This window comes from Pimephales promelas, chromosome 4, assembly GCF_988280905.1.
Source record: "Pimephales promelas chromosome 4, fPimPro1.hap1.1, whole genome shotgun sequence".
Taxonomy (NCBI): domain Eukaryota; kingdom Metazoa; phylum Chordata; class Actinopteri; order Cypriniformes; family Leuciscidae; genus Pimephales; species Pimephales promelas.
The window spans coordinates 8,820,650-8,848,535 of NC_142772.1; the positions used below are offsets into that span (position 1 = coordinate 8,820,650).

The window sequence follows — 27,886 nt, forward strand, 5'->3', positions numbered from 1 at the left end:
TGTTTTTGTTCATATCACATGTCTCACATCACATTACCTCAGTTCTGACCATGTAGAGAATGATGGACTTGCAGTGGTTTAAAGACTCCATTTCATTCGCGATCAAACGAGATAACCCTTTGTTGCCCTCGTGCATTGATGTGCCTTGGGCGCCCACCACCCTGTCACTTGTTTGTGGTTTGTCCCTCCTCAATAAATTCTCACCACTGCTGACTGGGAACAGTCCACAAGCCTTGCATTTACAGAGAGACTGACCTAGTCACCTTGCCATAGCAATTTGGCCCTTGTCGAAGTCGCTCAGACCTTTATTCCTGCTCATTTCTCCAGCATCCAACACGAAGATAATGAGAACTGATCGTTTGATTATTACCATCTAATCTACCCAGGCCATAACCTGTGGCTATGATAAATATTCGCTTCACCTGTGACTGGTCATAATGTTTTGGCTCATCATTATGAATAGATTTACATTGCAATTAAAATTGCATAATGTTATGAGATCATTTTTTGTTTAATATAGAATTACAAAATTATGGAAAAATGTATGTTTACACGACAACGATGTGCTTAAAATAGAGACTTTTTCCTTTGAGTTTTACGCGTACAGACGACAACGCCAACGCCAAAACGATCCCCATTAACACGGATCTGAAAAAAAATTAGAAATTAGAAACTAAAAATTAGACGGAGATGAAACACTATAGATTGAACACGTAATAAGTGCGAGGCAGTGTTAATTTCGTTGACGAAAATAATGACGAAAATTATTCGTCAACAACATTATTTCACAGACGAAAACGAGACGATAACTAAATAAAACCTAGTTTTGAATGACAAAAACCATGACGAAAATCTATTGACATTTTCGTCAACGAATAAAAACTAGACGAAAATGTTAGATAGTGACGATCTGGGGAGCGAACCAGTCAGAACTGATGTCCTGCGTTTGTGGTAGATGCACACATTGGATCCGCATGTCATTGAACATGATCTGATGTCTTAAAGTGACAGTGGGTAATAAACCTAATGCGGTCTGTGTCCTTAATATTCAAGCAACAAAAGAAAAAGAGAAAAGCATTCACTGTTAATAGCTTAAATAAGGATTCATTGTATTTAATTCATACAAATAAATATCTGTTTGAAAGAATAAAGAATGATGTATGCATGTAGTCTTAAAGAATACATTTATCATTCATTGAAAAGAAGACTGTGATTTAGTTTAGGAAAAGTGGTTTTATTTAATTTTAATTCACAGTAGTTAAAACGTATCTGCATTGAATGTTCAAACTTAAAAATCATTCATATTAATAGGTTAATAGATGTTTTATCCAGGGGTATGGGTTTGGACATTTTAGAGAAATTCTAAATGAATGCATTACAATTTAACTAAACCCATTATATTTTAGTCGAGTAAATCTACTTTAGATTTAGTCGACTCAAATCTTCATGAATTTCGTCGACTAAAACAATTCAGATGACTAAAATATGACTAAAACTAAATGGCATTTTAGTCAAAAGATTATGACTAAAACTAAATCAAAATTAACACTGGTGCGAGGTAATGTGTATGACGTCATCGTCTTCAGAGATTCGCGTTTTTGTTGTTTACACGGAGACCGTTTTCAAAAACATGCACTTTGGCTATGTTTACACGGAAACGATCTGAAGAGAAAAAGCAAAAGAGGCGTTGCGTTATCACTTTATATTCTGCGTTTAGACGAGCATTTTGGGTGGGAAATCAGCGTGCATATGGTGACGCAAAAGTGTGTGAAATTCAATGTAGTATGCACTCCAGGCGCCTAGATGGCAATGTGGAGCACTGCCACACAACAACACTAGGGCCGCGCGCCTGCGTACAACCTTCGATGTCAAGCAGACTTTTGCGTTTTTACCGTTTTTACCCTTTACACGGGAACATGGCGGTGGAGCGTTTTTGAGATTCCCACTCTGGTGGATGGTTTCACTATTTTGCGTTTTTAAGCCCCCAAAACGTCGACACCGTGTAAACGAAAGGCACCACCGATAAAATATTTTTACGTTTTCACTCGCGAGCGTTTAAAACCCATTTTCAAAACGTTGTGTTTTCAGGCATCCAACACCGTTGTCGTGTAAAAAAACGGCCAAAAAGCATAAAAAGTTTTACGTTTTTAGTTGAAAACGGTGTCATGTAAACAGCCCCTTGACGAATGAGTCGTTAAATTATTCGATTTGCTCAAAAGGACTGATTCATTCAGCAACGAAGCAAGAATGGGTAATTTAATAATTTTCTCAAACAAGCAAATTTGAGGAATCGAAACACCACTCTGTCGGTGTCAGTCGCTGTCTGTAAATTCCTTCAGAAAAAAATGTGTGGAGAATAACTAATGTGTTTTGTCAGCACAGTAAACAAAAGTCTAATTGTAGGTTTCAGCGAAACTTAAGTTTTTCTTAAATTAGCCATATGATGCAGGCAATTTGTCACTGGTCTAGATCCTAATGCAAATTGGAGAAACATAAATATGTTAACCTAAGAACAGCCATCATGTGTGAAATATAACTTTATAGATAGCTATTGAATGAACAGGAGTGTTGCATAAAGCTGGATCATTTCCCCTGATGATTAATCTGTGCAGAATGGCACTAACACGCAGATGTGCGTCGTGATGTTCCAGCTGTAAACTGTTCATCAGCAGGCACGACAACAGCATTCATAATTCAGAAAGATAACAGCCTTGTCAGAACACTCACTCAAAGCCGTGACAGCTCTCACAGCATATTAGACCTTGCTTGCCAATTGTGTGCCGGTGAAAATATGAATGAGTATTAAAAAACTGCCAGGACTTTAGTGATGAGATCTTGATTTAGATTTTAAACAAATAAAAAAATAAAAAAACGAACTATTTTAGCACTCAGGACTGACGCTCTTTGGTTTATTTACCAAACTGAGCGTACCAATTATTTGAGTTTGACAGGTTAAAAATAAACTGGATAAACAGGATCCTTTAGGATATGCAGAGCTGCTGGGGCCAAACTACTTTTCATTTAGTTTTTTTTACTTCTATTCATTGTCTGCAAAGAGGAAATTTATCAATTTTGAGTTATATTTCACAATATAAGTATACATTTCAACAATATTAATTTAACAGCCCAATAACCCTTTTTCTTGAATATTTATACCGTTCAAAAGATTTTTTCTTGGTTTACATTTTTTTTTTATTTCCTTAATTTTTCATTTATTTGCTAAAAAATGCCGTAAAACAGAAATATTGTTAAATATTAAACCTTGAAATAACTTAAAATCGTAACCATCAAAACTAATTTTAATATGCTGATTTGGTGTTGATAATCAATATGTTGTGGCAACCGTTACTCATTTTTAGAATTATTTTCTGAAAGTAAAAAAAAAAACAGTATTTATTTAAAATTAAAAAATTAAATATTTAGTAAGATTTATAAATGTTTAGTCACTTTTGATGAATGTAATGCATCCTTTCTGAACTTAAGTTTAGTGTACATAGAGTACATACAATCACATAATAATATTATTTAAATGTTCTGTTTTATTCATATTTTTTTGATTATTTTATCTCTCCCACTATGACCTCACTGTGACTGGGCAAACAAGTTTCTAAAGAAAATTGTAAGCTTTTTTTTCCCATTCTCTGGATGGGTTTTGAGAGAAGTTGAGTTCTGAAAGTTCACCTTGTTTTCAAAGATAAAGGAAAATTTGATTTCTCATGATATGCCTCCTTCAATAAACAGCTCTGCTGCAATCCACTCCCAGCTTAGGCATCCTCACGCTATATTGCATTTTACTGTATATGGCTTGACAGATAACAGAAGGTCCACACACAGTGAAATGGGGTTATATAACGTTCTTTATTGAGTTCCCTTCCATCAAGGGCAATGAGGCCATATTCATATAAAACCCAAAGCACATTCTAAAGACACTCATTACATAGAATATACTACTATACTGACTGCACTCTGAAGCTGAAGAATCGGACAGTCAACATCACAGGCAAAAAGCATTGTGTTGAGGGAGAGTTTAAGATGCCCTGTGATTAATGAGCTTCTTAACATACAGACGGCCTAGGGAATCTGTGTGCAAGAGCCATGCAGATGCACTCATATAAAAGGACAAAAAAAAAAAGTTAAACATCTTTTTTAAAACAAAACAAAAAATGTGCAATATGGCACAGAATGGAGAAGCTTGCCTTCTGAGGATAAAAAGGGCCGTTTAGGAATGCCCATCCTCTGTTATGTTTTAACAGTTGATGGAAATTTGTTGTGGTCCCTTTAAGAAGATAAGCACTTTGAGAGCAATACGAGAGCACGCCAGTGAAAGAATAGACATCGGCTAGTGCTTAATGGGGTCTTGGTTTAACAACAATCTGTGTACGACGGGGCCAGGAACAGTATTCAAATGATAGTTGAAAGTTGCAGTAGTGATTCGGCCCTTTGTCATGCCGTGGCTCGAGCTTAAAATCAGCACTAAGAGCAAACATGGTTCAGCCCATCAGAAGAGATGACGGAAGTTAAATATAGACACCTGATGCCTCAATACATCTATTTTTTTTTTCTCTTAACCTATGATGCTTCATTAGATTGTTAGGTGGATAGTAAAACGCCATCTAAATGTGTGACCCCAGGCTGGGGGTTTGCAAGGGTTAGCAGGGGGGCTCAGCGGGCCTATTGCAGGGTAGGAACGATGAGCAAGATGGTATGAGGTGAATAGTTGGAGAGAAAAATAAACACTTAGAGAAGCCAAGTTTCCCTAAAACACTTTTCACTGATAGGGAACAGTACACATTGTTTCTCCATAAACAGTCCAGTGGATGGTCTTGGATGTCAATAAATACAATGGAGGTCAGCTTGAGATGGGTCTTACGTTCAGCAAGAAGGTACTTTAGGCCAGAGAAAGAACTGTAGAAAGAGAAAAAAATAAATCAAGGATCTGATATAATTTATTCGAAATCGAAGAGCGAAGTTGGTTTGATGTCATTTTGAACAAAACCAGGCCAAAGGAAGTTTGTTTGGAGTTTATAATCAGTTCAAAGCTCAATTGCCAGAAACTTTGACGTCATGGTTTGCGTGTCCAAACGCTTTCAGATACACTGGAGGGCTGCTTTATATAATTCTAATTGAAAGCGACACTGTTCTTTTATGTTTAATACCGTAAAGCTGCTTGCTTTAAAGCAATCTATTGTATGAAGTGCTACATACATAAACAGGATTTGAAAACATATCTACTAGGGCTGGGTAATAAATATCGATTTCTCGATATTAATCGATTCTCATTTTTACGAACCGATATCGATTCTTAAATCTCAAGAATCGATTAGTCATCCTGTTTCATTTCAATGAATGGAACATTGTATCGCGGCTGCGTGAATCCCCCAAAAAAAATTAATTAAAAAAAACGCAATAATCTTTGTCCTTTGTTACTATTGATATGGGACAAAGTCTCAATTTTCACATTACGTCCATTTTCTTTAGAAATTCCAAAACATAAATAACGTTTTGGCGCTGTGGCGTGAGATCGCTCTGGCTCAGCTCAAGAGAAGCAGCAGCACTGATCTCTCTTCCGGGTTAATAATACCAGTCACAGCGTGAAATAAACATGAATGAGCATCTGAAAGTGTGTTAAAAGATAGAGTACAACTTATCGAAATCCGTATCATGTCACATTGATTCGCTCAATCAGCGTTTCACCCGTGGGAAGACGTCAGTTAAACAGCTTGTAATCAATGTCATGTATCGTCATATTTACCTCAGAAAACCCACAAAAACTCGTTAGTCAGCTAGAAAAAATAACTCTAGAGAGGAGCATTTTGCTAAATATATACACCATATTACATATGCATTATAATCTTAATGTTCTTCAAGATTTAATGCATATTTGAATAAATCTGGCAAGTTTTTATGACAGCCACCATTTAAATGTTTATATTTCATATAATCTTACTATAAAAATAAATAAGTGTAATTTAAGTGTTTGTATAGCTACAAAGTATAGCTTCATTATTTTCTTCATATTAGGTTAATGAAGCCTAGTAGGCTACAACTAGACTCCCATAGTTTACAGCATTAGTTAAGAGATTTGATTCCCTTGAGAAAAACGGCCATTTATTGTAACTGATATCCGAAATAATCGATATTGAATCGAATCGTAATCGAATTGCAAGCTTGTGAATCGAAATCGACTGGAGTTGTGAAATTTGTCTCAATACCCAGTCCTAATATCTACATCACTATAATCAGATGCTTTCTTAACTACCGATTTCTCACCGCTGATATTTTTTGCTGTGCGTTTATTTTGTTATTGAGAGGAAAGCATGCAGTACATTAACATATTTATCTAAACATCACTCCCAGCAGCATCGTGATGTTGGCTAACTGTATACAGCTGGTCAGGTATTCTGAACTTTTTTACTCCTAAGCGAAGAACGAAAAAGAACTTTAGAACTATCCATTTTATAATCTTACTATTAAATTAAACAGTAATTTTGATTTTAACTCAAGTGTTGCATAAAGCTGTCGTTTTGCACTGATTCAGGTTGAATTTAAGGATGATAGTAGCTTTTAGGCTTGCACAACACTCAAGAGCAGCAGTTGTGGAACTCACCACTGATGGCCTCTTGAGCGAAATATTTGACATCCATATCTTGATCTGTTGCCAGTTTCTCCAGCACTGGTTTCACTTCAGTCTGCAGACTGCTGTAATCAAAACATCAGGGGAACATGATGCTAAAGTGAGTCAGTCACATTAAGAGATGAGATTTTTTTCTGGCCAAATGTGGATGATCACACATACCTGCTGTCCAGCACAGGTCCAATCTTCTGAAGTGACTTGGCCACATTGAAGCGAACATTGGCTACCTGGTCGTTGGACATCTTTAAAACTACAGGGAGCATATGTTTGGTGGTAATATCTTGTCCACACACCTCAGACAGAGCCTAAAACAGACAATTTCATACATCAGGGATCATTAGCATGTTCCTAAATTCTTGAAGTGAAAGCTTGATCCAAAAGATCCATTAAAGATGTATTTGTCAACTCAACACGAACAGATAAAAGTTTCCCATGCATTTTGTTTGAAGATCACCATTTGAGAAACTGCAATTACAAGTTTTAAATTCAGCTTGTATGTTGCCTTTGAAGGTGCCAAAACAGCTTTGCAGCACTGATGCTAGGTGTCCCAATATGCCGGTATTGACGTTAACCATAAAATATTGTAAACTAAATCTAAATTTCTAAAGTGTTTGAGAAATTCCGTCAAATAAACACACTAAAGCCTGTAAAGTATTGAAATAAATATCAGTAAATAATGGTAACTTTAATATAATAAAGTTAAATCTATTTTTTTTTAAACGTTCGTTTTATATTTCCACACAAAGACACTTCATAAAGCCTACCACTCTGTGCTTTGAGAGGGATCAGGGTGTGTGGCATGTGGGACATGAGCAGGAAAAGAGACCTTTAAACTATTTTCTGATATTTTCTACTTGTATAAAGTATGAACAGTGAATTTTATCTTCCACAAGAGCAAGGCATTTAGGCTGTTTGATTTTGCGCTGCTAGAGAAATCGAAACTAAAATCACCCGCGTGTGTGAAACATGCTTTACAAATAAACTTGTCCTTACCATATCTAATAACAAGGCCAAAGTGTGTTAAAAAGAATTTGATGTGCAAGGAAAAATGTGGGCTCTCTGTCGTACAGCTTTTTTCTACTTTACCACAGTAATACAAATATATCAGACAGGCCTATTTAAAATCAAACCAAGGAATATATATAATCCCCCGTTTATAATCCCCTTCGAAAATAGGTGATACGTGAGTGAACTTGGGAAAAGAAACAAAGAGATTTCATGCAGGGATGAGTCACAATTTTTGAATATTCGATTAGTTGATTTAATTATTGAATATCGAATAGGTTGTGCGATTATTCTCTAAAATAAAATCTGTGTTTTCGATGCTGATGCGGTGGTGACGCGTTCATGTAACCAAAGGGTGACGCTGCCAATAAAGCACATAACATCTGTCACAAAGAACTGCCAAAAGTAATGATTGTGTATGTGTGAAATATAACAAGGAGACGTTTTAAGTGTTTTTTGTGTCAGTGTCGGCTGCAAAGATCAAGTTGACAATGCTGACTCGTCATCTTCGCAGTGAACGTGCCTATAGAGAGAAATGCACATTTCATACGGATTGCAAAGAGTAGCTAGGCTAGTAGGTTACTTTTCGTTTTGAAGTAGAGAATTCAAGCTTTCTATATGGAACATTGTTAAATTAACTGATAATCGGGGGACCAGATCGCAAACCAGAATTAAAAGCCGCCAAAGCTTAAATTTATGGGCTCATGCACGACTCTCATTTCGTCATGAATCCAAATGTTTCCATGGCTGCGATGTAACATTTATTTGCCAACCTGTTATTTCATTTGTAAACAAGGCTTTGTGCTTCACTCGTGTCATAATATTCATATAAAACTGCATTCACCTACAGAAAAAATGTGTTTTGGCAGACCACCGCGGTGGTGCGGTTGTCAAGTTTACCTGCACAGCCCTAATTATTTTGGCCACAATAATAGTCTATTTAAAATCTGAGTGCAACAACCCTGACTGATGCCAAAGAAAAGTTTAGATAACAGCCAAATATTTCATGGATGCATCACCATTCTACAAAAAGAATAAATAAACTAAGACAGATTGTAATACATTTCGATGTCAAAACATGCGACATGCGCTTTTCCAGCTAGTACAACTAGCAGCTGTTTGTTAAAGATCAGGTCTGACTCACATTAATGCAGAAGAGGGTAGTCATCCTGTGCAGGTAGTTGGGGTCATTAGCCATTCCCAGCACTTTGGGCACAATGGTGTTCTGTGCCCACTCGGCTCCAAACTTCTCCACCAGCTTCATCAGGTTACAGGTGGCTGCCTCTCTGATGGCATACACTAAAGTTTACAGAGAGGTGTTAGTTTACTGACAGACTCCAACACATTATAACTGCAGTCAAACAAACAGAATTGCAAAAATAACTCAATTTTCTAAGTCTCACATTTAACACTGTGTGGGACATATTATGTGCCAGAGTTCAACACTCTTTAACACTTTAAATGAAAGATAAAAAAGTAACCTACCATGATCGACAAGCCAAGCCATGCACAGAGAATTGAGTTTCTCATCAAAGAACTCTACACCCTGGAAGCACGAGAAAGAAAAAAATACGTCTCAACAGTTAGATCAGATTACAGGACCCAAAGCGACTTGCCGTCAATAGGTTAGTTAATAGGATGATTCGTTAAAATGCTTTAAGCAAGACTGAAAATAAGAGCTGACCAACGGGCCAGTCTGATTACTATTTCAGGATAAAGTATTCAAGGACATTGACGGTCTGGGCTCACCAACTGTCCAGCCAGAAGGGGCATGTATTCGATAATTGCCAGCCGCACTCGCCATTTGGCGTCTTCAGCCAGCTCAACAATAGCCGGAAGCAGAGACTGTGAGAGTTGGCGGATTCCAATCACCTCGTTCACACAGTCCAAGTTGGAGATGATGTTGAGGCGAACCTCTGGACACTACAGAAAGGATATGACAAAATTTGTAACATTCCAGAAAACATGCTAAAAACATGCTTTGGTTAATTACCAAAACTAGAATAGAAGATCTGAACGCAACGAAAGACAATTTTATGAAGACAGTTCACTTCGCGTATACAGACAGGAGCCATCTTAAAAAATAGTCTCGATAAGTCGATCCCCGAACGCCGTCAGAAGTTCGCTGAACTTCATACAGTTCAGATCACTCAGCACGACGTTCGTGGTTTGACTTATCGAGACTATTTTTTAAGATGGCTCTTGCCTGTATACACGAAGTGGACTGTCTTTATAAAATATCTTCTTATTAAACAGTCTGTACACTTACAAAGTTCTCAATGCTTCGTTTTGCATGTGTGGAGCCTCATTATGTTATTGCGTTAGTGTGGGGCTATTTTGAGCCTTGTTAGTGGTATAAACTAGCGATTTCTTTTTACTTAGTCAATGCCCCCATTACTAGCATTATACGCTAAACAGTTTTTAGAGATAAAACTCTTTACATTCGATTATCATGAAAACAAATCTCAGAGAACGGTTGACTGTGTACCGATGTTTTATTAGACCAAAGGTTCATTGTTCGCCGGAGTTCTCCTTTAAATAGTCTTTAAAAAATAAAGGTTTATTGATCTTTGAAAAGGTGTATTATTGCATTATTATGCCATTATCATTATTTTAGATGTAAAAGGTCTCAGATCGACAATATTATCGTTCATGGCAATAATTTCTTGGACAATTTATCGTCCAGCAAAATTTGCTATCATGACAGGCCTATATGTTAATCTCTGCATGCACTCAGCAAGGATGTTGCCCATTAAATGTCAGTGTATAATTTCACAAGCATCAATATATAACACAGGTTTGACAACTACGTGCCAGGATTTGTTTTTGTTTTTACACAGCACTACTCCTGAACAACAGTGCAAGAACTAACACCGAATAGGAAACTGTTTCCTGTCTTAAAACATGGATCAATGCGAGCTGCAGTCCAGGAGGAGGCTTTGTTCTATTTATTTCATGCATTCAGTGTGACTGACAGATGTTCAAAGACTACTCCCATGCAACTTAAAGAAGAGCGATCGCAATACAGACAGCAGCAAGCAACAAAAAGCCCCAGTAAAATAAAGAGACGAGACGTGAGATAGTGTGCCGCACTCATCCATTCATCTCTCACTTCAATGCTTTCTGCTTTCCACTAAAAGGCTAGCATTAGCAATGCCTCACCTCGACAGGATCAAAGTGAGCAGTTGCACAGAAGTATCATCTGTGACTGAAACATGACGCAAATTACCTTAGCCAGACCTGTGCTGGCTCTCTCTCTCTCACACACACACACACACACACACACACACACAGACACAGACACACAGCAGGCTTACCTCATCTTTGAGCTGGGCCAGGAAAAGGGGAAGCAGGTGCTCAATGGTGTTGTCTTTGCCTAAGATGGTGGAGAGGCCCATAATGACTGACGCCAGTGCAGACTTCACATGCTGATTAGTGTCTGAGACAAGTTCCTGTTGACAAAGGTGCAACACAATGCCATAAATTGAAATGTTTTGATACAACTCTCAATCACTTGTGATACCTGAAGGATACATAAAATGAAATCTCACTTTAACATCACCAAAATACCCATCAAAAACAACTATATTGCATACATGTCACACAAAAACTTCTATATTTATTGAAATAAATATATTTGAATACACGCACATAAAAAACGGGTTCAATAAAATGTATTAAATAAAAATGGAAGATATTGTTTAATGCAATGCAATTAAAAGAAATATAAAACAATATTTTTCAAAATATATATTTTCAAAAATACTATAAAAATAAATACTGCAAAATTACAAACATGTTGAATGTTTCTACTACAATGAAGGATGTCACAGCTCTCACCATGAGATTTTAATGTACCTCAACTACACTAAAGTTGTGGAATAAAATGTGCTGTGCTGTCATGAATCTTGACATTTTTTGGATCTATGTTGTGGGCATATACAAAACAAATGGCGTTCTCAAAAATACAATATTAGCTACCAAAACACCCGTCTAACAGCGGTTTGAATCTACGCAAGACATTTTCACCAGATATAATGGTACAATCCAGGAGAATATAACACATTAAGTGAGCCAGCCAGCGCAGAAAAGTGTTCTAGTGTTACTACAGCCAGTAGGTCAGACTAAAGACACAATGACACACCGTTAATCTGATCTTGTTTAAGTCTTAGACGCTTAAAGAACAGATGCTGACTCAAGACTCATCTGCCAGTAACTGACCCAGGATTGGAACTACACACCAATTAAATGTGATGAGCACTGGAACAACAAGGAACAAGCGATCAGCCTGAAAAGTGACAGATTGTAGAGATGTTGTTGACAAGTGCTGACCAACCCTCAACAATGTGAGCAAATCACCAGCATATGCGACCAAATTTCCCGCTAGGCAACTAAAACATGTCTTAAAGGGTCATGAAACCCCCCTCTTTCAGCTCAAGTCTAGTAAGTAAGTAAGTAAAATTTATTTGTATAGCACTTTTCTCAGATGAAGATCACAAAGTGCTTCACAACAAAAGAAAGCATTTACAACTCTCATAAATACATTGCATCACAAAACAAAATAAAATACATAAAATAAATAAAATAAACAATACGTACACATTAGACCAGCCTAACCACCCTACAATCTAGTTAAAAGCCTCTTTAAAAAGCAGAGTTTTCAGATGATTTTTAAATTTTTCCACACAATCCAAGCCGCGTATGGAAGGAGGCAAAGCGTTCCACAACCTGGGTCTAGCTCAAAATCTTTTTGAAAAATGCAACTGAAATGGGCGTGGCTAGCTGTGAGAAGAAGGGAGGGAGTGTGTGTTGTATGACCATCACTGTCACTGTCCCATGCATTTCGACGGTCACTAAAAAGCAATGGTAAAACGTGAGGAAATGCTAGATTTTTATATAGCTGGCAAAGTTAAAGTCTTATGAAGTACACTGACACTTTATTATCGTCCTTTCAAAAGTAACTGAATGCCCTACTACAAATATTAGCCTACAGTAATCGTAATTCTAATTAAAAACATTAATGTAGGCTACATGTATATTTATAATGTCATTATAAAATATATAGTGGTTTATATAGACACTATAAATAATACATTTCAGAAAAAAATTACTAATTTTCCGCTTAAAAAAAATCGTTCCGAGCATAGTCATAGACAGTAAAAGAAAGTGCATAGTCTACGCGCCATCTGAACCCTCATAATAAATGACTTCTCATTTTACACACACACCTCTGAAGGGATAGAAAGTCCTCGGGATACCGTATCACTCGCAAGACGCAACTTGGATTAGATGTCAACAAGGCGAAGTCCATCATTCTCCACTTGTCGCAGCTCTCTCGCGAAAATGTTCGCGGCACACACCACACACTATAGTTTGGATCAGGTTTAGACGTGTCCATGTTTGATGGCAAACCAACCGTCCAGAGCCAGAGTCTAGCCCTGGCAGCATCGCGGGGAACATATTCAACGCACTTGGACTTTGCACCATGAAAACAAATAGTTTGCGTCCCATGATTGCCTCTCTCATCTAACGTTACTACGCGATATCACAGTTTGTCATGTCTGTCATTGGAAAGATCCACGTGGTGTCATGAATAATTAAGAGGGCGTGTCTTCTCATAGGATAACACCGATGAGTAATCAACGCACTGTGCAGTGCACTGCCATGTCACCCGCTACAATGAAGATTTTAAACCCGGAAGACGAAAAAAGCGGAAAAAAACGCAAACTTAACCATTTTAAACTTATTATTAAATCTAACAGATGCTAACATTGTCTTCAATGGTGTTCAACACACATACCTCTGTTATAATCTCAGAAAATTTGGTTTGGGGTTTCATGACCCTTTAAATAAATTGTACGATTTCCCTCACTTGTGATTGAATTGGAGGCAAAAAAAATTTGGTGCAGATATAATTTCATTGCCTTCTGAGCTTTACGCACGGTCACTTGGCTGAGAGCACCCCCTGTCGCCTTCTCTCACATTCATGCACTCAACATGAGAAACAGAGAGGCTTACACACACTGCGTAAAGTGAGTAGACGCACTAGATCTACATGCAGGCCTCGACAATAAGGAATCACCGATGGCCAAGAGTTGACGGAACCATCACTGATTGGCCAGTCCTGCCTCATCATGGAAGATTATGATTTGCATGTGTTCTTAAGACTTGCCAATTTAAACAAAGCGCAAGACGACGCAAGACGATGCAAAACGACGTTTCGTTTCCTAGTAGGGGTTGCAAGACTACTGATTTCTGCTAGTCGATTTCTTATCAAAACAAAACTCGTTACTCGACTACTCGTGGTTCATGCTACAGTAAATGAAAAGACATTAAATAGTTCTCATCAATAAATGTTTATTAATTCATAGCCTAATGCAACAATCACATATGCAATGACATAATTAGTTTACTTATTTAATTTTTCATGTAACAGAGTAAAGCCAAATAAATAGCTGTTCTTGCCTTTCATTACAGACGCAAGGCCTGCTTTTAGCAGCTGTTCACATATCGCGTCTTTGCGCGCTCAAGTTTGTTATTTTAAATGTAGGCGCACAGCAAGCGTGCTCATAATGGAAGCGACGCGGTCAAGCGCACCTATGCCTCGGCGAGATGAAAACATAAGCATGCATTTCCATAACATCAAAAGCTCGGCTGAAAAGCTGATCATATTTGCTGATACTTCCTCGTCATCATGGAAAGAGCGCAGTTCAAGGCTGCATAGCAATGACAGACGCCATGGGAGTACGAGCGCTTGTGGAAAGAACGAGAGTGTTTTTAGGCGCGATATGTGAACGGCCTCTTACAGAGTTGGCAAATTAGGATATTTTTGTCATCCTTGATGAAATACTTCCACACATCTGATGTGTGGTGTCTGTTGGTGACGTTCGCCATTTTGAATTAATTTATGGTTCATTTATGGCACTCAAGTAGTCGATTGTTTCCAACAGTGCCTAGTGGTTGAAGTAATTGATCTCTCGACTACTCGACTAGTCTATGCAAGCCTTATTTCCTAGTCTCTTTCACGTCTTGCGCTGGAACAGACAAATTCAATCAAAATGATGCAAAAATTCCTGTCTTGGCAAGTATCCTAGTAAACGTATTCGGTAAACGGTTGAGAAAGAAAACATGTACAGTATCAGTATTAGGGATGTCCCGATACCACTTTTTCACTTCCGATACCGATACCGATGCCGCAGCTTTGGCTTTTGCCGATACCGATATTAATCCGATATTTTTATTTTATTTTTAAACTAATAAAAAATATAGCAATTTTCTCAATTAGCCCCTTAAAATATACCTCCAGTGTGTGTGTGTATATATATATATATATATATATATATATATATATACTGTATATATATATATATATATATATATATATATATATATATATACTGTATATATATATAAAAGAAAATGCAGGTACTTCAGTACTTAAAGCAAGCTATAGCTACCAACAGGTTTAAAGTTAAAACAATTTAAACAGCAGCATTCTACATTGTAAATACCAGTACAGTTTTTTTTAAAGCAAGTAGAATTCTAGTGAAATCTAGTGTTGTGATAACCGACAGCGTCCGACACAATGGTAGAAAGTAACACGATTAAGTTACAGCAATAAAGTCCAGCAAGATAATGTTGTTTTATGCGAAAATATAGACCCAAATCTACAGATAAAGTATAATAGTATAAACAGTGAATCATCTTGAAGATAGTTTCATCATTTACTGTAACCGAACGCGACGCGCTGTTTGAGTGCTGAATGGAGAATGACTGACAGCCGCGAGAGGAAAACGTTTACGTGATCCTGAATTTAATGACTTATATTAATTTCTCTCTGACATAATGGCTTCAGAACACTTATAATAGAGTGCACGAAAAAGTCATGGTACTTTAGAATGTTTTTGTGCCTTCTGTGGGGCTTAACAATAACATAATAGTATACGCACAATATCGGATTTGGATCGGCCTCGTTTGATCGATACCCGATCCCGCAAAAATGGCTGGATCGGAGCCGATACCGATCCTGAGTATCGGATCGGGACATCCCTAATCAGTATATTGGATATGTGCATTATGTCTTAAAGTGACTGTGCTGTTAAAGTTAATCGAACAACATAAGGCACACTGCAAAAAAATCCCTCACTGCTCTTGACTAAATTACGCAACTATGCCTTTTATACAGTGAAGAATATTCAGGGGTTTTTTTTTTACATTTGATACGTTTATTAAAATATATGTACCTAATCTGTATCTACCTAATCTGTATCTAACAAGTTTTAAATCTACCTTAAGAAACAGGAAAGCACTCTTTATTTCACTTGTATATGTGTTCTATTGTTTATTTGTGCTATTGCTTTTAGCTTGATTATTTGTTCTTATTTTATTACAGACTGTTAATTTGTCTTTAATATTGTATGAAATTCATATTTATCTAGACCTTTTCTACTTTTTATATCATGTAATAAGTCTGTTGGATAAAAAAAAAAAATTTACTAGAAAAAGGTGACTGAAGCCTTGGCTGACGGAGCATTTTACCTTAACACAGGGAAGAATGTGTGACATGATGATAGTCTCTCTGCTGTCCTCTGGCAAATTTTCACAGAATTCTGAGGATAAGTAAAATAAACAATTAGTCATCACAATCAACAAATTTGTTTGCTACAATGCCAGCTACAAACAAAACACTCATATCGCAATGCTAATTATATTACAAAAATAGTAAAACATTTTACAGGCATGTGATTGGCTAAGGACAAAAAATCAGGAAAATGTACCGTTGAGGTACCCCAGTGATTTCCATAGTAAATTTTTCGCTATGGAAGTCAATGGGGACCAGCAACTGTCTGGTTACCCACATTATTCAAAATATCTTCTTTTTTGTTCAGCACAAGAAATAAATTAATACAGGTTTGGAACAACATTACAGTGAATAAATAATGACAGAATTTTTATTTTGGGGTCAACTATCCCTTTAAGAACAAGCGGCTGCATTTTTATTATTAGGGCTACTGTCACTTTAAGACCTGTACGCGACACGTCTAATATACACGGAGCATTTGACAAGCAGATTTCTCTCAATTTTCTCGGTTTGCTTTGAATTTAGACATAACCAAATCTTTCTATGTAAACCTTGTGTGTATTTGAGAGTATTAGCGAAAACATACTCGAAAGATAACGTAGTCCAGCAACCAGGCGCTGTTAGACAAGCTTTTAGTCGGGTGTTCCAACTTCCCCGCAATGACATGTTTAACCGGCAAGGCTTTAAAGCACATGCAAATTAACTTTTGTGAACTCGCTGAACAGATAGCCGTTCCTCTGCGTTAATATTGCGAGTATTTGTCACGTTGTACACTAATGCTGTTGAGACGGAGGTGTCAGGACGGCAACTGACAGAATGCACGATATAGCTGCTACATATTTCTACAAAAGCAGTCAGCAGCTTGCTTGGAGCAAGGATCATAGCGCAAATTTGAAATATATCGATATATCGACCAGCCCTGGTGACCTAACTGTGATGTTCTTGTCAACTGACAACGATACCAGCGCGAGAGCGACTAGAGATACGAAATTGAGCAGGTGAACAAGCTGAACCAATTACATTCTCTGGCTGAACGCAAATACGTCCTTGTTGATACTAGATAAGTGTTTCTGGATACTTTGAAAGGAACTTTCTGTACGCACGTCAGCCAGTTATGGGTTATGTCCTCATATTCTCTCCTTTTCACTCCGGCTGCCGACACCCGTCCCCCTCTTTTTTTTTTTTTTTTTTTTTACAGATCTGCATGATTCACGCAGGTCACATTTTCAGGTCGGAAAATCCGGAATTCCGGATTAATCCGGAAAAATCACATCCCTGATTTTATTTTTATGAGAAGAACTAAACACATTAAAGCTAAAAATAATAGAGGCAAATTTCACCAAATTAAAAATTAGATATTTAACGAAGAAAAAAAAACATTCTGGAAATTTTTTTTATGAAATCTGCTGATTCATATAATGCAATTAACCTCATTAGGATTCATGATTAACGCAAGGCCAAGGTTATTTGTATATAGACTAGGACTGCACGATTATTCACAATTTCCATGTAATCGCACTTAAAACCGATTTGGCTCATCACAATTTTGAAATCGCAAAGGCTGCGATTGTCTTTTATGCGCAGCTTGTCATTGATGTACGGCTATTAAACAATGCTCAATCTGAAAGCATTGTAAGTTTGAGCTACTTATAGTGTGCATTTGAGAAAGCAACATATTATGCATTTATGAACCTCCTGTCCAACAAAAGACTACATTTAATAACATGATTTTACTCCAAATCCACTTCATAACGACAGTTGAGCATCCTTCTGTGAGATGATGAGGCTTTTTACACAGAATAAGGCAGTCGATCGACAATCAAAGCGTTTCAATCTTCTGTTTATTCAGCTACAGCGATGATGAAGAATAGGGATTTCCTGGAATGATGTGTGTTATTGTACTATTGTTTGCGCACTGCACTGACAAGCTACGCAAAAAATAATCGTTGCAATTAATCGTCCAGTCCTAATAGCGACAGACAGATGCTTATAACTTATTTTCCATGTAAATCTATTACCCAAATTAAAAGCAGAGGTACTCAACTTCAGGATCACACATTACATGGCTGCTCTGATGCCGTTCTCTCACCTTTGACTTTGTTTGCAGCAGCGGCACGAACCTCAGCCTCACAGTCTTTCAGAAGGTTCTGGAAGGCTGGCACTAGGTCATTCTTTGTGATTTCTGGACCCACAGCTTTCTGCAACTGTAAATTCACAGAGACAAGAATGTCATTTCATATTTCCATTTTACTGTAGCACCTCAGTGTTTCCTGCAAACTGAAGGACAAAGGCACTTCCGTGGCACGCTAGGATAGAATCAAATCTATTCTAGCATTGTGTTTGAGATGAGGTACATAACGTTCTAAAGCAGGTCAAAATGTCTGTTCATTGCTTTTTATAGCAAGGATATTTCTGGGAATTTATATGACTGCATTCAACATTTCTTTTCCAGTAAAATCTGACATTTTAAGTGGCTCAGGATAATCCAAAATCATCCAATGACATGACAAAATAATATGGAACTGCATTTAGGTCAAGTTGCACAACAACAATACACAACAATGAGTATCAAGCAGGATTATAGCGACCAGTGAACTGTTACGAGGTATCATTCTGAAACTGGAACCAGCTGTTGAACCTTAGCACATACTAGGGAAGAGGTTTCCAGGAAGCTTATATAACATTATAAAACAAAGTTATAAAGGTGCACAAATACAGATCATATAATAATGATTACTACATCACTATTGAATGGTAGAGCTCTGCCACTGCTGAATCAACGTTAATTTATGAACCTCACAAGATTTAATGTTCTGAAAAGTGGTTGCTCCATTTACATCAGATTCACTTAAGTCAAGCTCACAATAAAAGATTAAAGATTGTAGCTTTTGATTTATCAGTCTGCATCAAGAATTTGCTGATCGCAGGTTGTGCACATTGCACTTCACTCTAAAAATGCTGGGTTGTTTTAACCCAACTTTGGGTCAAATATGGACAAACCCAAATGTTGGGTTAAAAATTTAATTACAAAATTTAACCCAATAGCTGGGTTTGTCCATATTTGACCCAAAGTTGGGTTAAAACAACCCAGCAATTTTTAGAGTGTTGCAAGGCGCACACACAGATTAGCCACAGTCGCTTCAACAGAATGCAGATTTGTTTTGAAACTGCTCCCATCGAATAAGAGAGCAGCAAGGAACATCAGACAAATTAAAACTATACAAATGAAAAGTTTGGGGTCAGCAAGATTTTTTCATTTATTCAGCAAGGATGTATTAAATTGATCACACGTGGCAGCTACAAAAGCCTGCCATTTCAAATAAATGCAGTTCTTTCGAACCACAAAAATACTGAGCAGCAGAAACATTTTCATCTCTGATGATAAATGTTTTTTTGAGTGCCAAATCAGTAGGATGGGGGGGGTGGGGGGGGTGGGGGGAGACGACAATTCACATATGAATTGAGATTCTATTAATAACGATATGTTGTCGGAACAAAAGGCAGTGGCAGTCGACTGCAAGAGCAGTCCAGCCCCCAGACAGTTTACAGTGAAACATTCTTAGATATCAATATCTTGATATCTTATCTAGAAAACTCTTAACCATTAACAGCACAGGTCAAGCTTTTCTTGTGATCTTGCCGTCTTAGTGTATAGGTACTTTTTACACACGCGTTTGTCGTAATGTACAATATATGCTTGTAAAAGTGAACAAACACGTCCTGTATCTGAAGTCACTAAATACTGAGAATGCAACAGCCTGTATTGTGTTTTTTATATTTTCCAAACGATCAGCCACTGATTGAAACTAGCTGATAATCCCTTCCTTGAGTAGATGTCTTCTCAACTTGACGCTCACATAAACCGATCATATTTTAATTCAGATATCACACCAGCAAGCAAAAAAAGCCCTCTAAAAACATAATATAAGCGGACATGACAAAAAAGTTCCTGGGGAACAAATATAAACAACATAACTAGTATTACCCACACCTTACACAATTAAGACAGGAATTTATTATGAATAAAATGGTTAAAATATGATATTATAAATTGATTGATAAAATAAAACAATAGCAGTAACACTTTGCAATAAGGGTTTATTTGTTAACATTAATGTATTAACTAACATGAACTAACCATGAGCAAATACATTTGTTACTGTTTTTTGTTCATCTTTGTTAACGCGAGTAAATAAAAACCCAGCTGTTCATTGTTTGTTCATGTTACTTCACAGTAGGGGTGTCGCGATTCTCCAAATCCTCGATTCGATTAAGTTATCGATTCTAAGGTCACGATTCGATTCGATTCTCGATTTAAAAAAAAAATGTAAAGCGCAGATTGCTATGCAATTTTTAGACTACACATTTATGCATTATGCAATATACATTTGTTTACAATGTACACTACACCATTGCCAAATTTAAAATATAACAAAAACAAGTAACATAACTTAATAGTATAACATTTAAAGCTCCTGAAATGACTAGAAAAAAAGTTTAGTTAATTTTGATGAACGAGATTGAACAATAGAGTCAGTAAAACGATCCGAACTTTCCATCACGGACGCGACATGGGGCGTGGCAGTATCGACGATACAATTTTTTATTTCGATTTCGATACCATTGAATTAATTTCGATCGATTTCGATTTAATATCGAAATCGTGACACCCCTACTTCACAGTGCATCATTTACATCATTTGATTTTAATGTATTATTAAATGTTGAAATTAACAAGGGCTGGTGTGAAGAAATAAATTTATTTTATGTGCCAAGCATTTGTGTGTTGCATGCATGGGTTGTTTATCCAAATTCGAACAATCAAATGGGACCTTACTATCTTTATACCCACCTCCACAGTAGGTGCTATTAAGGCTTCAATAGAGATGCGTCACAAATGCAGGTACTGTGTAAGAGGTCATTCACATTTCCCGTCTAAAACGCCTGGAAAGCTCAGCCGCACTGCTATCTCCTTTCCACAAGCGCTTACGTCTGTCATTGCTATGCTATACAACTGCACTGAGGGCTCTCCATGATGATGAATAAGTATCAGCAAAGGTTTAATTGATTTCTAGCCCTTGCATTAGCTTTACTTGTAGATATATTTTTGGAGATGAGAAATAAAAACCCGCCCTGTACAGCTATGATCAGCTGTTCTGGCCACCCGCCTGCATTTGAAATAACGAATATGCACGAAATTCGATTCAAAAATCGAGAATCGTGACCCCAAAAATCAATTTGAAACAAATCGTGTGATTCCAAAATATTCCAACCCCTTCAAATCAGCATATTAGTGACACTGAAGACTGAAGTCATGGATGCTGAAAAATCAGCTTTGCCATTAAAGGAATAAATGACATTAAAATATGTTAAAATAGAAAACAATTATATTAAATTGCAATAATATTTCAAAATAATATGCATCATTGGCGAGCATAAGAAACTTCTTTCAAAAACATCTTACTGACCTCAAACATTTGAACGGTAGTGTAGTTATGATCATGCGGAGAATTATGAAAAATTTGAGGTGGGAGCAGTCCCACTGCATGCAAACAGCTCTTTGTGGCGAACACTCGGATTTTCCAATAAAACGTAAATGCACATAATTAACTACATGATTAGCACACATAATTATGCTTACATCTGAGAATTTGTCTGCAACCATGTAGCGAACCCTCCAGGACTTGTCCTCTGCTGCCTGGCGCAGGGTAGGCATCACCAGAGCTTCCAGATCCTCTTGAGGCAACAGAGTGGCAATGCTGACGCCAGCCTCCACAGCCAGGAGACGAACAGAATCCTACAGTGATGTAAATGTTTGCATTCAGATGTCAGAAGAAAACACTTTGATATTTACCATGCAATTCTGCTGCAGAACCAAGTTACATAAACACAATGAAAACCTTTCAAGACTGTATCGGTCTTGTCATGCAACGTGTGCTCAAAACCTTTAGCTGTGCTTTGTGGTTTTAGCAGTTGTTTAATGACAGAATTAGTGTGTGTACATTTTAGTTAGTATTACTGAAACCAGACCTGCTCATCAGATGCCAATGCAGTGAAGAGGGAAATGATGTCACTCTTAACATACTCCAGCTCCAACACTTTGGCAAATTCACCCAGTTTGGAGGCAGCTGCACGGCGCACCATGGGAGTGTCATCAGAACACAGGGTGCGGAAGTGCCTGAGGAGAGACGGAACATGTGGTAACGTGTCCATTTAAATGGAAAATGAAAACTATGAGATAGTCATTTTCCTTTCCACTTTGGTTATTTTAACATTAACACTACTATAACTATAATTATACTTAGTCTAAATGGCTATTCATTCCCAGAGTGAATAATCATCAAAATACCCAGTCAGACCAGGGACAAAAATTTGTCTGATGACAAAATGTGTTCTAGGTAGAGTTGTTCCGAACCCGATACTAGTATCGGAAATGCCACCGATATCGGAAAAAATTCTGACATCGGTATCGGAGAGTACTTCTATCCGCGCGCTGATCCGATACCATTTTCTTAAACAATATCTAGTTATACACGCTTGCTTTGCTTATCGCTGCAAAACGGAGATCAATTCTTCTTCGCTGCTCTAAACAGTGGTTGCTAGTGGCAACACAGGAAGTCATGCTGTTGCCACAAGCAACCAATGTTTAGATCAGTGAAGAAGAAAACGCCCGTGCGCGCCCTGTCATAATGTCCGCAGTTTGGCAGTATTTAAGACTGGACCAACCAGCCAGTAAAACGGCCGACATGTCTCATAAGCCATACTGCAATTTCGAGGGGTAGAACAAGTATTAGCAACTTCAACACGAGTAACATATGCATTTGAAGACGCGTCACCCCGCAGAAACACGATGGCAGACGGAGGATGAGCCGCGACAGAATCAACAATCCCTGAAAGCTTCATTCAAACGAAGAGAAATGTTCTAAAAAAAACAGCCAACGAGCGATAAATATAACCAACAACATGTAATTTATCGAGTTTATTATTCTCGAAGACCAGCCGCTGTCAAAACTGAAATGTCATTTATTTAACAAAATTGTTTATTGATCTTCACTTATAAAGAGATTATTTTCTTATATTATTCATATATAATCTTTTTAGATAACTCTTTAGAGATATCTAAACAGATATTTATTTGTTGCACTTTTTTTATATAGTTACTTTGTAAATCTAAAATACCTTTTTCAGTTTACAGTATTAGATGTGCGGCTGCATTAAGTTCTTTTTTACTTAAGATAAATAATATATTGCTATGAAATGTAATTCATATAATAAAGATACTCTAGTTCACTGTATGTATTTGTTTAATTGTTTAATTGAGGGATAAGTCTGAAGTACATCATAATAATTCTATCAATTCATAAAGGGCTCATATGAATTGCAGCTGTAATACACACCCAGGTATCGGATCAGTACTCGGTATCAGCCGATACCCTGAGTCTAGGTATCGGAGTTTGTATGGACAGAAGTGCATGCCTGAGCTTGTATTTTGGGTTAAGCTGCGTTGCTTTGAGATTGTGGAAAAGAGAATCGTGCACATAAAACATGTTCAATGCAATCGCGAATCTTTCCTCTTGCCCAGATAACAATCTTAGGTTATAAGAATTTTTTCATAATGTTTCCATTAAGTTATAAAATTAAAAACGTTATTTCTGAATGTTCTAGGATGATTCAAAACATCAAGTTTTTTAGTTGTATTAATGTTATTTCTTGGTTATATGAACATTATTCAAAACGTTATAAGAACGTTCACTTCTCCCGTTATATAAACGTTGTATTAACATTCTTGCTTGGCTATAAGAAGAACATTATTCCAACATCATAAGAACGTTCAATTCTCCCGTTATATAAATGTTGTATTTTAACATTATTTCCTGGTTATAAGAATGTTATTACAATTTTAGGTTATACTGGGCTCTATTCTATTCAACAATATTCACTAATGTAAAATAGACCAGTCAATTTATTGCAGTAATTCCTCTCTCAACCAGTAGAAACTGCTTTCAACACCTGAGTATGCATGAAAAAAACCCCCGTCATAAACCAGAAAAACGGCTTAATTTTGAAAACAAACAAAAAAAACGTGATATACATTTTTGGTCAAACCGCCCAGCACTAATTGAAAGTATTTTACTATTTCACCCAAAACTTCCATGATTACATTTAGTGTTACTACATTAAGGAGTTTCATTCCGCTTTCATTACGCCATTTGATGTTGCGCAACGTTGTGGTGGTTTTTTGTCAGCAGGAAAAAATGGTTCAACGAATTGATCGGTTTGTAATGTGTACCGAACCAAAAGCCTCGTACCGAACAGTTCAATATGAATACACGTTACACCCCTACTTTAAACAATTGTTGTACTATGTTGGTGATCGTTGGGAGCCAAAAAACGAAATTCAAGACCTAATAGAGGAAAAAGCATAAGATTTCGCTTGAGACTAGATTTGTTCCTGTTAAAAGTGGTCACCCGAAAGAAGCTTGCAATACAACTTATCAGTGCAACTGATTTGCAGCAAAAAAGAAATAAAGAAGAATATGAAGGAGAGAATGGTGGCTTGCAGAAGCCATGCTTGATAATTTCTTTGATAACCCTAAGCCCCACAACGTGACTGCCACTCGCATGAACAAACACTAAATCGTCTCAGATTTCGAACATTTGTCAGCAATTTCCACAAAACTATTGGCAAGTGAAAATCCGACCGAAAACCGTGCAGTGTGGACCCAGCATAAGCATAATCTGTATTGTCAAATTGTTTTGAGTGTTTTTTGTTCAGTATGCTCTTTGTGTGAACAATCCTAAATTAACGAGATCAATGTGTCCAAATTGAAAAAAAGTAGGATTAAAACACTCCTCACAAATATGTTGAACTTACTGGCGGATCTCAGCTTTGACTGTACTGGAAACTCGTGGGTAGCAGACACTGAAGAGACCACAGGCAGAGGTACGGGACGTGAACCAGTCACCACTGGCCAAACGCTTTACCAGAGGCTCAAAGTGCACTTCCAGGTCCACTGGAGAGTGCTCATGGGAGATCTTCCGCAGGGACTCCACTGCCTTGTCTCGCACCACGGTCTCTTCAACTGTAGCCAGACTCTCCAAAGGGGGCTGAAAAAAAAAAACAAGACACAAGTAAGAAAAGTCACAAGCAAACAAATTTAAATCTAGTTTGTCACAGTTAAATTATTTTATCGAGTCAATTTCCTCAAGTCAAAGCTTACAAGGAGACAGTGCACATATTCAGGTCCTCCAACCAGCAGGGTGAAGTTCCCCAGTTGTTCAGCAAGGGCAAGCAGAACTTCATCCTCATCATAGATGGTATCTGATTAATCAGAAAACGAGGAATTGAAAGTTATGTACAAGAAGCATTCATGAGTGACACAGTTTACAACACCTGAAATAAAAATGTTATAGTAATGTTTGACAAGGAAATAAAACAGCAGTCATTAAAAAAACCTTACCTGTGAGGAAAGGTAGAAGTTCAGTGCGTGTCCTTTCGACCCCCAAAGCTAAGGCGATGGTTGACAGTTTCTTAATACTGTTCAATCGTAACTAGAAGTAGAAAAAAAAGACCAGAAACCAGTAAGATGATAGTCTAAATATATTTGATGGTGAAACAGCTGACCTTTTGAGAGGGACCAAACAAACTACTGGTCAATGCTTCTCTAAAATGATGGCTTGATAGATGACAGACTAAGGAATAATGACACTGACTGAGACCAAAAACACTAAACTTGTTAATTTCTTACTTGATTACGGTACTGTATCTTTACAATACGAGGAAATTAGCTAACCTATTGGTGACGTTAACTGAAAATCAGTAACGTTAACGTTACTTTAAAGTATTTTAACATTATGCACAAAATGTACAATATATATTCCACATTTAATTAATACTACAACGTTTGATATATCATCATGTAGTGTTTTACTTACTGAATTAGTTATCGTCTCTAGAAAATAACAAACTGTGAATGTGTTTAAATGCCAACCAATTCAACAGTCGCGTCAGACTTAAGTTAATTACGTTACTATTCTCTAAACCCTCTAAAATACCGTGCTTTGAAATGTCCTGTACTAAAATGATGGGATTCTTCTCTAGTAAGCTAACGTTAGTCCGTGACATAACAGGTAAATCACAGAACAGCTAGCCATGTTAGCAATCACACAAACTTTTCTGCGTCACTCTTTATTTACAAACGAAACTGGGTCATTTTACACAGATTAAATAATACATTTGGTTGTGCTAAATGACATACGGGTGGCTTTAGCTGTCAGTCAATTTGATATATAATATTGTAGTGTCTTAATTCCTGAATTATCTTCTCGCTACTAGCCAGTAAGCTAAACTAGGACAGGCCCATCTTACCGGTTGCTTCGCTATTCGTGTCAAGTCAGACGTAACGTTACGCGTTCGAGAGTATTTCTAAAAGTAGAAATTGTTGTAAATCTACGTATTTTGTTTACCTGAACATCTTCATTTCTTAATTCGTCAATTAACACAGCAATAGGGTAAAGAGAGTCGTCGCTGTCTGCTCCCGCCATCTTGGATGCTAAACGTTGTTTAGCTAGTTCCTGTCTATGGTTCCTGGCCTGCTACGGGGTTTCTCCAAATGGGTTTCCCACGAACTCGGGATCGAGCTTGAAATGCGCGCACTTCAGTGTTCTTGTTATTCTTCAGATTTTTAATCGCGGTTGGTAAATATGCTTTTACTATTGCCAAGATGATTTGCTGAAAGATGAATAATACAAAAGTTCTAATTAAATATTCCATAAGTGATTCAGAATGATTGATGGGCCATCTGCTGAAATGGATTTTTTTTATGTTAAGCTACACATTTCTGGCTATAGTATATCAAAAGCATATACATTTGGGGACAAATGAGTAAATTTCTGTCCCAGGAATATAAGGACCTTTAAACTTCCTTTATATTTACATGACTTGTGTTTTGGCCATTTTAACACAAATATTGTTGAAAATCATATTGAAGAAGCATTACTCATCCTTTTTGTTTGTTTCATATAATGAAATAGCATAGGCTACTATGCTTTTACTATTCTGCTGCAATGCAATGTTTGCGGTCATTATCCACATTCTATGCGCATAGAATACCTAGATATTTACATTTTGCCAAAGCATTCAGGCTGCTTCCAAAATCACATACTCTCTTGAGTAGGTATTTTTTAATAAGTTACTGTGTGACCACTAAAAAAGTGTGAAAGTAATCCGTATAGGCTACTACGTTCACCATGTTAGCATTATCACATGACCAACCAGCATCAGTTGCATCACTTCACTGCCATTCACAAATCTTCTCACATGGCCTCGCCGGAATGTAAAATGTCCATCGTTTGCACACTTCTGAATCTCACAGGAAGTTAGTGTTACTCTTTTATGAGTACTGTGAATTTGGACATATCTTGTCACATAACAGTGCCACTGTAAGGAATACAGTATCCCACAATGCACTTCACAAAACTTAACCTTTCTTTTCTAGACCTTTCTTGTGATTATTTTTAAATAAAAATAAAACCATTAAAACAACATTAACTAATAAAACAAAATGTAAAAATACGTATTTTATTTTATAGTTGCCAATGAAACATTTCTCATTTTCAAAGTGGAAGTGCTTAACTTAACTCAAACTTAATTTAGACATATTAAA

The 27,886-nt window shown here is 37.1% G+C and overlaps 1 protein-coding gene across 1 annotated transcript; it reads right to left on the reverse strand.

Annotated features, from left to right (window-relative positions):
* Positions 1-4,674: 4,674 nt before the first annotated feature.
* ppp2r1ba (protein phosphatase 2, regulatory subunit A, beta a) lies at positions 4,675-26,846 on the reverse strand. Its single transcript, XM_039662058.2, has 15 exons — positions 26,688-26,846; positions 25,682-25,772; positions 25,442-25,542; positions 25,096-25,328; positions 22,251-22,398; positions 21,862-22,017; positions 18,310-18,424; positions 16,178-16,248; positions 10,957-11,091; positions 9,389-9,562; positions 9,125-9,185; positions 8,784-8,938; positions 6,797-6,939; positions 6,608-6,699; positions 4,675-4,905 (listed from the first exon to the last, which is right to left on the reverse strand). The coding sequence occupies exons 1-15, from the start codon at positions 26,763-26,765 to the stop codon at positions 4,889-4,891; spliced, it is 1,770 nt and encodes a 589-aa protein (XP_039517992.1). The 5' UTR covers positions 26,766-26,846; the 3' UTR covers positions 4,675-4,888.
* Positions 26,847-27,886: the final 1,040 nt, after the last annotated feature.